The 16,849-nt window shown below is 54.2% G+C and overlaps 3 protein-coding genes and 1 pseudogene across 3 annotated transcripts; all 4 read right to left on the bottom strand.

Annotated features, from left to right (window-relative positions):
• Positions 1-2,925: 2,925 nt before the first annotated feature.
• On the bottom strand, positions 2,926-13,377 carry LOC104008559 (leucine-rich repeat-containing protein 61). The gene is given in 2 exon segments (XM_087778636.1): positions 2,926-3,678; positions 13,288-13,377. Coding segments are annotated over 2 exon segments (843 nt in total).
• On the bottom strand, positions 4,168-4,473 carry LOC104008562 (feather keratin Cos2-3). Its single transcript, XM_009461746.2, has one exon. It carries the CDS (start codon positions 4,471-4,473, stop codon positions 4,168-4,170), a length of 306 nt encoding a protein of 101 aa, XP_009460021.1.
• On the bottom strand, positions 8,716-9,486 carry LOC148052687 (feather keratin Cos1-1/Cos1-3/Cos2-1-like). Its single transcript, XM_087778652.1, has 2 exons — positions 9,418-9,486; positions 8,716-9,042 (listed from the first exon to the last, which is right to left on the bottom strand). The coding sequence occupies exons 1-2, from the start codon at positions 9,484-9,486 to the stop codon at positions 8,716-8,718; spliced, it is 396 nt and encodes a 131-aa protein (XP_087634778.1).
• Positions 12,642-12,944, bottom strand: LOC148052686 (feather keratin Cos2-3 pseudogene; annotated as a pseudogene).
• Positions 13,378-16,849: the final 3,472 nt, after the last annotated feature.

Here is a 16,849-nt window from a genome sequence, read left to right as displayed (position 1 = left end):
TGGAGCAGCCATCTCACCACATTGCTGAACGCCACAGAGAAATACAACCTCCTGCAGCTGGAGGAAGTCGAAGTCTCTGACAGTGCCTTCTGCCTCCGTGCTGTGCAAGTCATCATGGTGCAGGGAGCTCCCTTGGCTGTGCAACAAGCCGGGAATGGAGGGGACGTGTCTGTGCAAGGCTGATCCCGGGGGAAGGGGCCCTCAGCCGTCCCCTAGCAGGGCTGTTTTGTCTGTGCACCCAGAACTCTGCAGGCCAAGATCCTCTTCCAGGAGAGGACAAGTGTCAGTGGCTTGAGAGGAAAAAGAATGTGGTGAAAGAGCCTCAGGTTCCTGCGTTTTCACCATGGGTTACGTGGTTAATCTGCCAATGGCTTTGGAGAGGAAATGGGCAATGCAGGAGGCTGGGTCTGTTTGGGCAATGGTTCCTTGTAGTTGCTCTTAGCTTGATGGCTTTCCCTGCTCCACATTGCTTCTTCAGGTATTCCTTCAGGCCTGTCTCCTAGAACAGCTGTTCCAGGATGTGTCCCGCAGAGGTCAGAGTCCAAAGTAAGATGAAAAACATCAACAACATGCCATCTGGCAAGAGTCCTTCCTGGAATTGCATGATTCTAACAGTTTTGGAGCATAGTCAGAACCACCCTGTGCACCCTCCAGCTGGTGCGTGGCTGTGTGCTGGGATGTGGAGGACGTGCTCTCCCTAGTGCACTCTGTCCACCCTTGGAGCCCTCCTCATTCCCTCCCTCATGGACTTCCCCCAGCCCTGCCTCATTTCCTATGCAGTGGCACCACACTGTACAGCTCTATCCAAGATCTCAATGGGGGGATCAGACCACCAGGCAGAGGTGGTCAACAGGCCCTGCCAGGAGAAGAGCTGGCCTTGGGGAAAGCTGCTTCATGCCTGGGGGAAGGCCAGGCACCAGCGAGCAGCCGTGGGGGCTTGGGCACTGGCTGCTGGCCTTGGGGTGCCCTGTGTGGTGGGAGCTGGGGGTGTGTGAGGGAGGCACGAGGGCCCTGCTGTGTGGCCTGAGCAGGCAGAGTTCCACATCAAAGTGGGAGGTGCCTTAGCCCTGCCCATCGGTGTTATTGCTGGGCTGTGCAGGGAACTGTTTGGGGGGTGAAGGGTGGAGCGGTGACCTCTCCTTGCTACCCTTGCCCTTGGGTGCAGGCCATGCCCCTTCATTCTGGAGACAGGTGGGAGGATGAGGAGAAGATCTGGCTCTGTTGTAACAGCTTTTCCTCACACCATCCCCACTCCTGCATCCTTTGGGGCCATCTTGTGACTGAGCTGCTTTTCCCAGCACAGGGCTGTCCAAAGCAGGAGGATCTCCCTTCTGCACAAGCTTGTGAACTGCTGACCTCTCAGGGCCTCCAGTAACACTGAGCTCCCCACTGAGGGACAGCAGTGGTTGGGCTCCCCATCTGCAGGACATGCTCTGAGGCCAAGGGGCCGTATCTGAGCAGCGATGGCAGAATGCAGGGCCTGATGGCCACTGGCTGTGGAGGAGCTGAATACGTCTTCCTCAGCTGCAAGAGACAGGGACGGGAAGGGACCCATTGCCCTGTGTTTGCTTGTTCCCTCACCTTATCCCCCGACAGCCAAGGCAATGCCTTTCTTCCTTGGCAATATGAGACAATGTCTACCAATAAAAGGAATATGTGGAGGCAGAGGCTGTGATGCGGAAAGATTTCATAGAATCATAGAATGCTTTGGGATGGAAAGGACCTTTAAAGGTCATCTAGTCCATCACCCCTGCAATTGGCAGGGACATCTACAACTAGATCCGGTTGTTCAGAGCCCCATCCAGCCTGGTCTTGAATGTTTCCAAGGATGGAGCATCTACCACCTCTCTGGGCAACCCATTCTAGTGTTTCACTACCCTCATTGTAAAAAAATTTCTTCGTTATATCTAGTATGAATCTACCCTCTTTTAGTTTAAAACCATTACCCCTGTCCTATCGCTATTGGCCCTAACTAAAAAGTCCATCCCCATCTTTCTTATAAGCCCCCTTTAAGTACTGAAAGGCTGCAATAAGGTCACCACGCAGCCTTCTCTTCTCCAGGCTGAACAACCCCAGCTCTTTCAGCCTTTCCTCATAAGAGAGGTGCTCCATCCCTCTGGTCATTTTTGTGGCCCTCCTCTGGACCCTCTCCAACAGGTCTATGTCCTTCTTTTACTGAGGACCCCAGAGCTGGGCACAGTGCTCCAGGTGAGGTCTTGCCAGAGCAGAGTAGAGGGGCAGAATCACCTCCCTCGCCCTGCTGGCCACGCTGCTTTTGATGCAGCCCAGAATACAGTTACCTTTCTGGGCTGGGAGAGCGCATTGCTGGCTCATGTCCAGCTTTTCATCAACCAGTACCCCCAAGTCCTTCTCGGCAGGGCTGCACCCAATCCCTTCATCCCCCAACCTGTACTGACACCAGGAATTGCCCCAGCGCAGGTGCAGGACCTCGCACTTGTCCTTGTTGAACCTCATGAGGTTCACACAGGCCCACCTCTCCAGCCTGTCCAGGTCCAAAATAATTTTTTTTTTTTTCAGAGGACAGCGTGCCTTTACTGCATCGCCCCGTGATGTCCCCTGGTCCCCGTGACATCCTCCGGTCCCCGTGTGCAGCCTCCCCAACCCTGCATTCTCTCCTCCAGGATCAAAAATCCACGAAGGGCATCTCTGCTCCAGCCGCAGCTCTGCGGGGCACAGGGAGCCCCCGTTTCACATCCCTGGAGCCCGCCAGGGTGATGGAGCACCCAGGACCCCCCAGCCCTGTGGGATGCTGCTCCAGTATGGTGTTGGGCTCCGGCAGCCCCCCAGGCTGCAGGTGAGGCCGGATTCCCCGCGGCTCCTCCGGCATTGCTCCAGTGAGGCCAGGCCAGGATGGTGGCGGCATTGGGGGGGTCTCCTCTCCCTGGACTGGGGGGCTCTTGCAGCTCAGAAGACATAGGAGTTGGGGTCAGGGTGGCTGCTCAGCGCCCGCTCCGCCTGGGCGATGGTGTCATCGGCACAACGGCTCATCTCCCAGCACTCCTGCAGCACCTCCCTGAACTGCTTGTAGGCCTCCTCCATGATGGAGCTGTGCCACGGCGGCCACGGCTCTCAAAAACCCGCCTCCACCCAGGGCTGAGCTGCGCGGGGCGGCTCAGTACCAGCACCACCACCACCACTGCACCCCAACGAGCTGTCGAGATCCCAGCAGAGCTGGTAGAGCTCGCTGCCACAACCGGATACCCTCTCGCCATCGATGGTTTTGAGGCCAGGGAACATGTTGGCCAAGGCGGCGCAGTAAGCAGGAGCGGTGCAGAGCGGGTTGTTGAGGCGGGTGAGCGGGTCGTGCAGGCACAGGCTCTCCAGGCACCACAGCCCCATCAGGCAGCGCAGCTGCTGCAGGCTGCCCAGCTGGTTCCCGGCAAGGTTGAGGCTCTGGAGGTTGTGGCAGGAACCAAGGGGCTCCAAGCTGGCAACGCGGTTGTGTGAGAGGTTGAGGACGGTGAGGGACTTGAGGGTGGCCAGCGGGCCCAGCTGGGAGATGGCGTTGCTGGAGAGGTCCAGCCACTCCAGGTTGGCACAGTCACCAAGGCAGCCCAGGTGGGCGATGGCGCAGCCCCGCAGCTTCGGCAGCAGGATGGACTCCAGGGTGAACTCCCCAGTGCTGGCCTTCAGCAGCTGGGGGGTGATCCACACCGCCTCCCCCTCCTCCTCCTCACCCACCTCCCTGTGCCACTCCATCCCACCCAGGGGGCCCGATCCACATGGCCCCTGCGGCATGCAGCGGCTTTCATAACTCTGAAGAGGGAAATGTGTTTCCTTATAGAGAAGCCTGCTGGTGGTGGGAGATCACTGGCAGCTGCTGAAAGTCTGTGCCCATCACCCACAGTGGAGATCCCAGAGGGCATCCATCTGCGTGCCCCATGGAGGGAGAGGGGTCAGCAGATACCCACGTTGGCTTTGAGGGTCTTATGGCCCAGAAGAACAGAAGACAGGAAAGAGAGGGGAGAGAGCGGAAGTCAAGGAAGTTAGACTTTGGCCATGTTTTCAGAGAGCCCAGCGGCACCTCCTCTGGAAGGGCAGCACTGCATGCTCAGCTTCTCCAAAATCGATGGCCATGAGCTGTGTCCTCAGTCCAGAACCTAGGCCTGCATTCCTGGGGTCATGTCTCGATCGTCACCAGTGGCTTTAGCAGGGGGGCCACCTTCTGCCACAGTAGCGGCTGGAAATGCCAGAGAGGTCACAGCACCCAGAGGTGATGGGCACTCCATCACAGCTGAGGATGCTGCCAGCAGCAGCAGTGGTGGAGGATCCCACAACGGTGTTCTGTGGGAAGGAGCTGAGGATGGGTCCGGGCAGGGTCACCACCACAGCAGGAGGCTCAATGACGACGGTGGAGTTCTGGCACTGCCTGACACAGGGCTCATTGCAGCTGTTGGCCAGCGGGGTCGGGCCACAGGGCCGGCATGGCAGGCACTGGTCGTAGCAGGACATGTCTGGAGGGTGGAGGTGCACCTGGGAGAGAGGGCAGAGAGGAATCAGAGCACAGGCACATGTGAGGAGCAGTCTGCCAGGAGTCCATCTCCCTACCACGAGCATTTCAAAGGCACCTGCTGAGCCATGAGGTAGAAACTAAGCAGTGAGGCAAAAGGGTTTCTTGGCCTCATCCAGGCATGGTACTGCAAAGTGTCACTAGGCCCAAAGAGGCTGCTGCCTACTTCTTCAATTAAGAGCTCACTCAGCCAATCACTCTCGGAGTCAGACCTTCACCTGTCTTCAACCCCTCATGACAAGCAGCACCACAACCTAGCATAGGATGGGGGACCACACATCTGCATGAACAGAAAAGGAGATGGGGAAACGGCTGAAATCTCACGTGGTTCCCAAGCAGAAGGAAGCAAGAGAAGTTGATGAGGGAGCAGGAGCTGGGTTGGCTTTTATGGTGGCCTTGACTTCTATGGAATTGGCAATTTTCTAAGGGGCTCATGATGAACGGAAAACAGCCCAATTGATGACATGGGCTGGGTGGTTGTTTTCCAGGATGCTCCCTTTTCATTTCCTGGCTAATGCCTTACCCATTCCCTCACAGAAGCTTCTCCTGACTGCTGGGCTTGAGCGGCCCCAGGTTTTTTGGGGCAGGGTACTTCACATACACCACCTAGGAAGAGGAAGATCACTAACGCCCAGTGGCGCACCCTGTAAATTTTACTGTTGAAACTAAAATATTCATAGAATCATGGAATCATAGGATGGTTTAGGTAGGAAGGGACCTTTAAAAGGTCATCTAGTCCAAGACTCCCTGCTATGGGGTGTTTAGATTCATAAAATCTTTAAACTTTGCTGTCTGTAGTGTCCATTTATAAAACATGTTGGGGTGGGGTTGGGGTGAAATGAGATTCAAGAGCAGACGCTCAGCCTTGCAGTTAGGTTGTAAGTTTTAGTTACAGAATACATTTCTGAAAACCACTAAAAGAGGTGCTGGTCTGGGTCTTCTGAAACATATTTTGTGTAGCTGTGGTCATGGGGAAACCTCCATCTTCATATTTTGCAAACACATCAGTATCTGGTCATTTTGTACTAGATTGTTAGAATACAGTTTTAAAAAACGTTCAAAAGGTAATCCATTGTTACGGTGATGTAGAAAAAAGACACAGTGGTATCTGCAGGCCATGGAGGGGGGATGCTGTAGTTGTTTCCTCTGGAAAGCAATATCCGTAGCATTGTGTTTTAAACAGGCTATGATGCTTTCAGGAAAGAGAGCACTGTTGGGAGGATAACCCCAGGAGTCAAAAAACTCTGAGTGGTTCTGATGTGCCAAGAAAATTGCTAGCCAGTGTTCTCCAGGCTGGTTATGTGGATGCGTATTCACCACCACGCTCACTCATCTTGAAGAAACAAGGGCCCTAGGCAGCCAGTTGCTCAGGTAAGTGCCAAGAAATGTTTCCATGGTGTAGGGCTCTGCTGAGAAAAAACAAGAGAGCTGGTCCATCTCAGACTTCTGTCTTAGACAGGAGACAATTCTACCCCAGAAATATCTAGTGATTATTACCATAATCTAGGCAACAGATGTGTAGGAGGTCTCAGTCCCAGGGTCAGAGCTGGGTCCAAGGCCAAGGCCAGACTCAAGAGAGGACAGGGCGAAGGCTTCACCCAGCATCTGACTACCTAGGATCTGGGCTAGGCCAGGAGGACAAGAGTAGCCCAGGCCAGACACAGGCACAGATACAGCAGAGCTGGGGCCCATGGCTGCATTGGGCCTAGGTGGGCTTGGTCCTGATGCTCATCACCCCTGTGTTACCACCTGAGCCAGCACTGCCTCCCACAGCAAGTGGCCTGGGGAAAAGTGCCCCCAGTCCTCACCCCATGCAGGAATGACCCTGTCCTCTGCTCTGGTCCTGCGGTGCTGGTGGCGTGTGGGGTTTGTGTGAGGATAAACCCCCAGACCACAGGATCCCACAGTCTGCAGATGTGGGAAGGCCCTGGCCTGTGTGTGGGGAGCAATGGTGCTGCACAAAGCACAAGGGCCACTTCAGCCCCAGAGCTCTGGGAATGCTGAAGCAGCTTGGCACCTGGGGGAAGGCAGCCCAAAGCGTGCTCTAGGGTTGGGCTGGTGTGTGCCCTGTGCCATTCAGGGACAGCTCATGGATCCTGCTGAGTATAGAATGAAATCCCACTGTCGCTGCCATGTCTCCATGGAGCTGGAAGGATCTCCTCTCATGAAGCACCTTTGCAGAGCGGCGTTGGGTTGTGGCACTTGTGGGGCTGTAAACTTCCTGGGCGTGAGGAAAGCTGTGCCTGGGGAAGACAAGTGTTGTGGTTTAACCACAGCTGGCAACTAAGCACCACACAGCCGCTCACTCACTCCCCCACCCCAGTGGGATGGGGAAGAGAATTGGAAGGGTGAAAGTCAGAAAACTCGTTGGCTGAGATAAGAACAGTTTAATAATTGAAGTAAAATGAAATAGAATACTAGTAGTAGTAGTAGTAGTAGTAGTAGTAATAATAATAATAATAATATCATACAATAATAATATACAAAGCAAGTGGTACACAGTACAATTGCTCACCACCTGCTGACTGATGCCCAGCCTGTCCCCAAGCAGCAATCGCTGCCCCCTGGCCAACTCCCCCCAGTTCATATAGTGAGCATGATGTCATAGAGTATGGAGTAGCCCTTTGGCCAGTCTGCGTCAGCTGTCCTGGCTGTGCCCCCTCCCAGATTCTTGTGCACCGGGCAGAGCATGGGAAGCTAAAAAGTCCTTGACCAGTGTAAGCACTGCTTAGCAACAACTAAAACACCTGTGTATTATCAACTTTATTCCCCTACTAAATCCAAAACACAGCACTATACCAGCTACTAGGAAGAAAAATCAACTGTATCCCAGCGGAAACCAGGACAACAAGGCACCACAGAGTAGTGTTGTGTGTTTGGACACCAGTCACAGTCCTGGGGCTGCCCTCATCCAAGGGGGTGTTGGGTTCACAGGGACAGGGGACTCCAGTGTGTGGCCTGCTGTAGCTGATTCCACTCCTGACTTGTGAGCCCCTCAGCTCTACACATGCAGTCAAGAGGTGGGCCATGCCAGATGCTGTGCTGAAGGGTGAGAGGGCTGCACGGGGAAGCTGGCCCTGCTGCCCATGCCCAGGGGTGCTGACCATGGCCCCTAGATTGGCTGATGGAGAGGAGGGGCAGGTGGAGTCAAGACTGTGTGCCATCCCCAAGGCTATTTACCCATTCCCAATTCCAGCCATCCTTTGGCAACATAGTCTTCTGAGCCTCCGTGCCCAGCACACCTCCACCCACGAGCAAGAAGAGCACTCTTTTCTTGCCAAGAAAGGTTGGACCAGATGATCCTTGAGGTCCCTTCCAACCTGGTATTCTATCATTCTATCATTCTATCATTCTATGATTCTGTACTCTTCCCCAAAAGCTTGTGGGACTGCTGACCTCCCTGGGGACTCCCACATGCCCATGGTTCCTCTCTGGAGGAGAGCAGTTGTCAGGATTCCTGTTCACATGACGTGCTGCAGGGCCAAGCGGGTATTTCTGAGCAGAGAGGCAGGCAGCAAGGCAAGGATTGATGGCCGTTGGCTGTGGAGTAAGGAGGGATGTCTTCCTCAGCTTCAAGAGGCGGTGCCTCTTTCAGAGGACTCGCTGCAGTGTGTCCCACTCTCCAATGCCTCTAGGAGTGAGGAAGGGTCCGCCTGTGTCCCCTCCTAATTTCCCCCCAAAGCAATGGCTTTCTCCCTCAGCAGTCAGTATGCAGATGGAAAGATAATCCACAAAGACGGGGTTGCAGCAATTCTTTAATGAGTGTAAAGAGGGAAATGAGGTCAGTGCAAGTGGAGGCCGCCAGTGCGGGGAGGAGCAGGAGAAGCGAAGAATCTGTTGCCCTTTTCCTGTGGCAGAGTTCCCACAGGGCATCTGTTGACGTGCCCAGCAAAGGGAGACAGGCAAGCAGGTCATTCAAGGCTGGTTTCTGGGGTCCTCGCAGCAGGCTTTGAGGGGAGCACAGGACAACAAAGAGAAGAGAGCAAAAGGGTGAGTGGAAGAGAGGAAAGGTAGACATTGGCCATGTTTTCTGAGAGCCCAGGCTGGTCCCTTCCAGTCTGCCCTTGCAGGGCAAGCCAGAGATGGTCAGCTGCTCTTAAAAATACAGCAGAAATTTTGATCGTCTGTCCAGCATCATGCTCTGAGTTCCTGGGCGTCCTTATCTGAGGCCGTTGTAAGCACTTTTAGCAGGGGGGGCATCTGCTGCCACAGTAGCGGCTGGTAATGCAGGAGAGGTCACAGCACCCAGAGGTGATGGGCACTCCCTGAGAGCTGAGGATGCTGCCAGCAGCAGCAGAGGTGGAGGATCCCACAACGGTATTCTGTGGGAAGGAGCTGAGGATGGGTCCGGGCAGGGTCACCACCACGGGGGAGGGCTGGATGATGACGGTGGAGTTCTGGCACTGCCTGACGCAGGGCTCATTGCAGCTGTTGGCCAGCGGGGTCGGGCCACAGGGCCGGCATGGCAGGCACTGGTCGCAGCAGGACATGTCTTGGTGTCCGAGGTGCACCTGGGGGAGAGGGCAGGAAGGAAGCAAAACATGGGGATGTGTGAGGAGCAGCTTGTCACCACACCATGAGGAAGCCAAAGAACAGGCAGGGCCAGGAGGTGAAGGCTGTGCAGAGATGGATGAGGGCTTCTTGGCCTCATCCTGCCAGGGCCCAAAAACAGCCACCAGGTGTTATGCAGCTACTGCCTAGCCCCTGAGTCCAGAAGCCACCTCAGTACAGTCCCAGCTTCCCTCCATATCTAACCTTCCCCCCACTTCCCGTGACAAGTAGCCTCAAGATCTGGCATAGAACAAAGCTGGTATCAGCTGAGTGGTCCACTGAAGTGAGACCTCCTTTTAGAGAAAGTGGAGAAGGAGAAGGTTCTTCAGACTCACCTGACTCCCAAGGAGAAGGAGGCAAGAGAGGTGGATGAGAGAGCAGGGACTTGGGCTGGCTTTTATCATGGGCCTTAACCGCCCCAGGCTGCCAGAGGCATCCCTCGTAGAGGTGATTATTTTCTGACAAGCTCATCTTGAATGCAAAACATCCCAGCTAATGCGATGGGCTGTGTTTTGGCTTCCTGAATTGCTGTCTTTTCATTTCCTGCTTTATGCCAGGCACATTCCCCAGGGAAGGCACCTTTTATGTGACAGGATGAGAGGCTCAAGCATTTCCGGAGCAAAACACATGAGCGTGGGCAGAGGACTCAGCTCACCTGCTGGAGGCGTCCAGTAAAGGACACTCAAGATGAACTAAACAGCTGGCTTAGACAACACGCATGCATACAAACACACGTACATCTAGACCTGTAGTCATCTAGAGTTAATTGAGAAGACTCAAGGCAGACTTGCAGAGGTTGTTTACACTGTCCAGGCCACCTCACAAGTGTTGGACTTGACAGAGATATCTTCTGTGTGTCCTGTGTCCAAGGGTTCAGCGTGGCTGAGGGAAGACGGATCTGTGCTTGTTGAGAGTGGGAGACGCAGCTGAGCTTGAGCCCAGTCACCCACACAAAAGCCCTTTCCCTGCTCCGTTTCTGTCCCTGAGTTCTGTGGACACGGGTATGGGCTTTAGCCATGGGATGGAGGTGCTTGTAGGCTCTGGTGGGACAGCCTGTGGGTTCGCTTCTGATTGCATGATGGAGGAAGCCATGCACACGTGAGCAGCTATGCAGGCCCTGCTGTGCGGTTATGCTAGCTCGGGAGGAAGTTCAGAGGCCACCATTGGTCAATTGCAGGATGAGTGTCTCCAGAAAGATGATTTGTCCCGTTTACTGTGCACGTCTGCTTTGGGATGGGATAATTCCCCTGTGTGAGCTGATGTCTCGTCTCTGACTGTGGGAAGAGTCTGCAGTCTGTCAGAGTGAGTCCAGAGGAGGGCCATGAAAATCATCAGAGGTTGAGAACACCTCTCCTATGAGGAAAGGATGAGAGGGGTGGGGTTGTTCAGCCTGGAGAGGAGAAGGCTCTGGGGACACTTTCTTGCGTCCTTTCAATACTTCAAGGGGGCTTATAAGAAAGAGAGAGAAAGATGTTTTACTAGGGCCTGCAGTGGCAGGACAAGGGGCAATGGTTTTAAACTGAAAGAGGGTAGATTTAGATTGGACATAGGGAAGAAATTTTTGATGATGTGGGCGGTGAGACACTGGAAGAGGTTGCCCAGAGACATTGTGGATGCCCCGTCATAGGAAGTGTTCAAGGTCAGGCTAGATAGGTCTTTGTGCAAGCTGATCAAGTGAGAGATGTCCCTGCCCATGGCAGGGGGGGTTGGACTAGATGGTCTTTCAAGGTCCCTTCCAACCCAAACCATTCTATGATTCTATGAATTATTCTGGTAACAAAAAATGCTCTGTGAGGACCTTCCCTCCAGGGCAGTGAGTTTGGGCTGAAAGAGCCTCTACACGAGGACGTCTTTGGAATCTGAGTTGGTCCCACAGGGCTGGAAGGACATATGGAGATAAGGGACCCTGATCCATTTCACTCAGAACCCCTTAATTACTTATATTTACTAAAGCCGAGATGCAAAGCATGGCACCGAAGTCAGAAGAGAATCCCTCTTTCTTGAGAGCTCATTTGCGCAGCGGGCATGGCAGGAGCAGGGTGTGGCAGCACTCAGCAGCTTTGGCTTCTGTCCCCAGAGGAGCCGCTTGGAAGGCTGAGCCCATGTGCAGGCACAGGCACAGTCAACCCCCTTACGATCATGTACACGCAGATCTTCACACATGTTCACACACACGCATACTCCTGCGCATGTATATTTGCATACGGATACATGTGCACGCTTATGTACAGAGACGTACACACATAGAAGCACATATCCACACACCCCTATGCCCACACACTTACGGGTATACAGACCAATGCCACACACACATCCACGCTCACCTGCATGAAGGCACGTGCATGTGAGAAAACATGTCAAGTGACATTTCCACCGGTCAAATGGGATGAGATTTAGAGGTAAAAGATGCCTCTTCCCACAGAATGGCAGCCAATTCCTGAGCACAAACTCTCTGGGGAGACCAATAAAGCAGTCAAGAGCTCTGCACCTGCCTGCAGCTCTCTTGGGAAGTGCACCCAGCACCCTCATCCCTGTTGATCTTCACATTCTCCTGCATGCTCTGTATCAGAGCAATTTGCTCTCCCTCAGAAGTACACCCTTTCACTGTCCCCATTTCTGTGCTGACAGCCCGCAGCTCCCACATGCTTAGCTCCAATTTCCAGCCTCAACGCATTCAGCAGCATGGGCGACTTTTCCCTGCTACTCCTGCCCATGCCTGCTGGCCATGGCCTCTCCATTGGGTGGTGGAGGGGAGAGGAAGGAGGAATATCAGCTATGGGCCATCCCAAAGGCTCTTTCTTCCCTGCTTTACCACTCTTGCCATTCTGCAAAGCAAATCATCTCCTGGACCCTCACACCCACCACCCCAGTGCAGCTCCAGCCATAGCAAGAGGAACGCCCTTCCTCAAGAGCTCATGGCGCTGCTGACCCCTCAGGGCCTCCTGCCTTTCTGGGCATTTGTGGGCAGAGACACGGCAAGGCAAGGCCTGATGCTCACTGGCAGCAGAGCAGCCAGGGGTGACTTCCTCAGCTCCAAGGCATGGTGCCCAAAAGAGGAAGCCGCTGCAGGGTGTGAAAACCTCCCATGCCTCTGTGAGTGGAGAAGGGTCTCCTTGTGCCCTCACCCCCTTCCACCCCTGACCAGCACCCTTCTCCCCTGGCAGCTTGGGGCGTGTCCAGAGAGGGAAGGAGCACATGGAGGCCAGGCTTGAATGCAGCAGAACTTTAATGAGTCAAAAGAGGAAAACTTCAAGTGGGGGCTGCCAGTGCAGAGAGTCCCAGGGGCAGCTGAGAGTCTGAGGCCCTTTGCTGTGCAGAAGTTCCTGCATGATGTCTGTCTGTCTGCCTGCCCCATAGAGGGAGAGGAGACAGATGGTCCCCACCAGGCTGGCCTTGATGGCACCTTGCTGCCAAGGGGAACTGAAGCAAACAAAGAAAAGGGAGAGAAAGGCAAAGCCATTCAGCTATTCTTAAAACACATCCAAAACCTCAGTCTTCTGCCCAGCACCATGTTCTGAGTTCCTTGAGGCGTCTCCCTGAGGCTTTCCCAGCATCTTTTTCAGGGGAGGCACCTTCTGCCATAGTAGCGACTGGAAATGCCAGAGAGGTCACAGCACCCAGAGGTGATGGGCACTCCCTGAGAGTTGAGGATGCTGCCAACAGCAGCGGAGGTGGAGGATCCCACAACGGTGTTCTGTGGGAAGGAGCTGAGGATGGGGCCGGGCAGGGTCACCACCACAGCAGGAGGCTCAATGACGACGGTGGAGTTCTGGCACTGCCTGACACAGGGCTCATTGCAGCTGTTGGCCAGCGGGGTCGGGCCACAGGGCCGGCATGGCAGGCACGGGTTGTAGCAGAACATGTCTCTGGGTTGCAGGTGCACCTGGGAGAGAGGACAGGGAGGAAGCAGAGCACAGGCGTGGGTGAGGAGCAGCCAAGGCCACTACTGATGGTGAGCTAGAAACTGTGCCAGGAGACAAACAGTCTTCATTTTCCTACAAAGAACTGCCTAGCCCAGGCTGACTGTCTGCTACTTCTTAAACCAAGAGCCCCTTCAGGCACATCCCAGCCTCTCTCTGGCACACCTTCTCCCCACAACCCTCTGCCATGACAAGGAGCTCCAGCGCCCAGCCCAGGACAAAGACAATATCACCTGAGATGTCCATCGAGGAGAGATCTCACTTTGGAAGAGGAAGGGAAGGGACTTCAGACTCACCTGGTTCCCAAGAAGAAGGAGGCAGGAGAAGTGGATGAGAGAGCAGAGACTTGGGCTGGCTTTTATATCTGCCCTCCATTGCCGCAGGAGCAGAGGCACCCTTTGCAGAGGTAACAATTTTCTGACAAGCTCCTCTTCAATGCAAAGCATCGCAGTTAATGATATGGGCTGTGCTTTGGTTTCCAGCACTGCTGCCTTTTCATTTCCAGATTTGGGCCATGCCCGTCCCCAATGAAGGCGTCTTCCAAGCACAGGGAGGAAAGGCTCCAGGATTTCTAGGGCAGGAATGCAGCAGTGCTGGCAGACGACTCAGCTCAAGTGCTGGACAGGTTCAGGGCAGGCAAGTGACCTCAGCCTGGGTGACTCTGGTGGGGCTGCTTCAAGTGTCTTTCTCAGGAAGAGGCTCCAGCAATCCTCAGCTGGACACTCAAGGGCTCCTTCACATGAGGAAGTTCACTATCCTTCTCTTTCCCTCAAGATGATCATTTATTGCCTCTCCAGATGTGTGCATTGTGCTGCCAGGTTTTGACCCCATCCTGCCCAACACTGCCCTTAGGAATAATTTCTGGCTTGTTTTGTCTCGTCTCCTTTCTGTGCAGTCTGTGAGCACACAAGCAATGCCATGGGCATGCCTGGGGCCTGCATTCCCCACAATGCTCTAGTCCCGCCATGGTTGTCCCTGGCTCTCCTCAGCAGAGGCCGTAGCTGGCTGTATTCCTACATGTGTTCCTGTCTTGTGTGCACTTGTGTGTAGCTGTGTTTGTGTGGATGCACATGGGAGAACAAATTTGTGCATGATTCCACACCAATGTGCAAGAGCATGTGTGTATGTGTGTGTGTGACCTTATGTGTCCCTCATCATGAGGGAATGTGCTTTTCATGGCAGGAACACTCTCCACTGCTCTGTTTATGATCGCCACAGAGCAGCAGGTTGCCAGGGTCAGAAGAAACCTGAGTGCAGCTGAATGGTGGTGGCACCAGCCTGCTAGAGATCCGTCCAGAGAAGAGGCACTGAAATGCAGCCCCTGCCTCCTGACACCTCCTTTTCCTGCTCCTCCAAAGCTCACACTCCTGAGGAATCCTGCTGACCATGTGCTGGTCATCCCTGAGTGGATCTGTTTGCAGTGCAGTGTCGGTGGTGTCTGGGTTGGAACACAGCCCCCTCTCATGTCCTTATCAATGCCAAATGTACTTGTATGGTTCATTGGCCTGGTGCTGTGTCAGGCAGGGGCTGAGACCTTGGACCAAACAGGTCCCGAATGAAAGGAACATGAAGCCTGATGTGGCTGTGCTGTGAATGGAAGGCCAGACCCTGTGGCTTGCACAGGAAAGCCAAAGAGCTGATGCCTGCCTTGGACTTCAGCCCACAAGGACCTTCATGCCCTGCATTGCAATCTAGCTCTGAGTGCCCAGCAACTGCCCCTGGGAGGGAAGGGACATTGGATTTGAGACCGCATCCCCCAACGCCTGCTGATGTCCCACAGGGGTGTCCCAAAGAGACCTTTTTTCCAAGAAGAGCTGTGCGCATTTTGAAAAGTTTTCACGAGGGAATGTGCTGCTCATGGCAGGGACACTCTCCACTTCTCTCTCCATGAACCACAGAGCAGCAGGTTCCCAGAGTCAGAAGAATCCTGAGTGCAGCTGAACACTGATGGCACCAGCCAGCTAGAGATCTGTACAGGGAAGAGACTGAAATGCAGCCCCTGTCTCCTGACACCTCCTTTTTCCGCCCCTCCAAAGCTCACACTCCGCTGCTGCTGATTTCGGGCCACAGCAGTTTGGATCCTTAGCTGAATTCATTGTAAACAATAGTGGGAGTGCCTCAGCACGGCTGGCAGTGCCCCCTGCCTGCCTATCTAGGCCCAGACATAGCAGCTCTCCCCAGTGCTAGAGAGTTCAAAAGGATGGGGTTGGCTGTATGGGCAGGGAGAAAGGCTGAGGAATCCTGCCGACCGTGTGCTGGCCATCTGCTTCCCATAGTCTCAGTGGTGTCTGGGTTGGGACACAGCCCCCTCTCGTGTCCACATCAATGCCAAATGTACTTGTGCAGCCCATTGGCTGTGTCAGGGAGGGACTGAGACCTTGGACCAAACAGGTCCTGAGTGAAAGGAACACGGAGCCTGATGTCACTGTTGTGTGAGAGGAAGGACAGAGCTTGTGGCTTGCACAGGGAAAGCCAAAGAACTGATGACTGCTTTGGTCTTCCGCCCACAAGGACCTTCATGCCCTGCATTGCAATCTAGGTCTGAGTGCCCAGCAACTGCCCCTGGGAGGGAAGGGACATTGCGTTTGAGGCCACCTTATCCAAAGCCTGATGGTCTCCCATGGTCTTCCAACAAGGGCTATGCACAGTATGCAAAGCTCCTGAGCCCATCTCCCCTCCTGAATGTTTGTCTGCCTGGGCTCAGGTCCAACTTGGGGGCAGTGCAGTCGAGGGCTTCCCCCCTTCCCTTTAGTGACCTCAGTGAGATCAGTGCCAGGGAGCTCAGCTGGGAGAGCTCAGGCAGGGCTGATTCCCCTCTCCATGCAGCTGCTTCTGAGCTGAGGCTCTAGTGTAGCCAAGGGCCGACCTCCTTGCTTTCTTATGAGGTAATGGGCAGTATGGGCAATGAAAGGCAGGGGATATGTGTACCTGGAGTTCAGAAGTTTGACATCCTCTCCCATAGTGCCTTTATGACCAAACTGGAGATGAAGGGCTTCAGTTGGAGGATGACAAGGTGGGTGGGAAACTGGCTGGACTACCAGGCTCAAAGAGTTGTAAACATAGAGAAATGGGCTGACTGGAACTTCATGAAGGCCAAAATGAGCAAAGGGAAGGTTTTGATCCACAGAAAAAGATGTGTGGTTTTAGTAGACACCCAGCTGCACATGAGACCACAGTGTGCCCTTGCAGTAAAATAGGGCAACTGCATGCTGAACTGTGCTAGCCAAAGTGTTGCCAGCAGGTCCAGGAAGGTAACCATGCCCCTCAGTCCCATTTGAGACTTCCTCTGGTGTCCTGCATCGAGGCTGGGGCTCCCCACTCCAGCACAGATATTGACATATTGAGGCGAGTCCAACAAAGGCCACCAAGTCGATTAGGGGGCTGACAAACATGACATGCAAGGAGATGTTGAGAGAACTGGGTCTGCTCCTCTTGGACAAGAGATGGCTCAGGGGAGACCTTCTTACTTTCTACAACTACTTGTTCAGAGGAGACAGGGAAGATGGACCTAGACTCTGGTCCAGCCGACACGGAGTCGCTTCAAGAAGTAGATGAAATGATCAACAGCTGGAACATTGAAAAATCCGATTAAGCAACAGGCTAAAAGAAGTAAAAAGAACTGGAACGGGTTTCCCAGGGAGGCTGTGCAATGTCCCTCCTGGGAACTGTTTAACTTGGACCGAATGAGACCTTGAGTAACCTGATCTAATGGGACCTGTTCCGAACACAGGATTGATCTAGATGACCTCTGGAGGTCCCTTCGCACCTGCATTCTGACTCTGCCCCTGCCCTCCCTGACCTCCGCACGCCCATGGGCACATTTGTCCTCACACCCCCTCTGCCACAA

The sequence above is a fragment of the Nipponia nippon genome, unplaced genomic scaffold, assembly GCF_047370975.1.
Source record: "Nipponia nippon isolate SJK-2023a ecotype South Korea unplaced genomic scaffold, ASM4737097v1 scaffold_45, whole genome shotgun sequence".
Classification (NCBI taxonomy): Eukaryota; Metazoa; Chordata; class Aves; order Pelecaniformes; family Threskiornithidae; genus Nipponia; species Nipponia nippon.
This window is presented reverse-complemented; position numbering and strand designations above follow the sequence as displayed.

Bases quoted from the DNA above. Each gene is read 5' to 3' on its own strand.
- LOC104008562 (XM_009461746.2), bottom strand. From the start codon at position 4,473: ATGTCCTGCTACGACCAGTGCCTGCCATGCCGGCCCTGTGGCCCGACC.
- LOC148052687 (XM_087778652.1), bottom strand. From the start codon at position 9,486: ATGATAAAAGCCAGCCCAAGTCCCTGCTCTCTCATCCACCTCTCTTGC. The intron at 9,043-9,417 runs GTGAGTCTGAAG...CCTCTCCCCCAG, and splicing joins TCCTTCTCCTTGGGAGTCAG to GTGCACCTCGGACACCAAGA.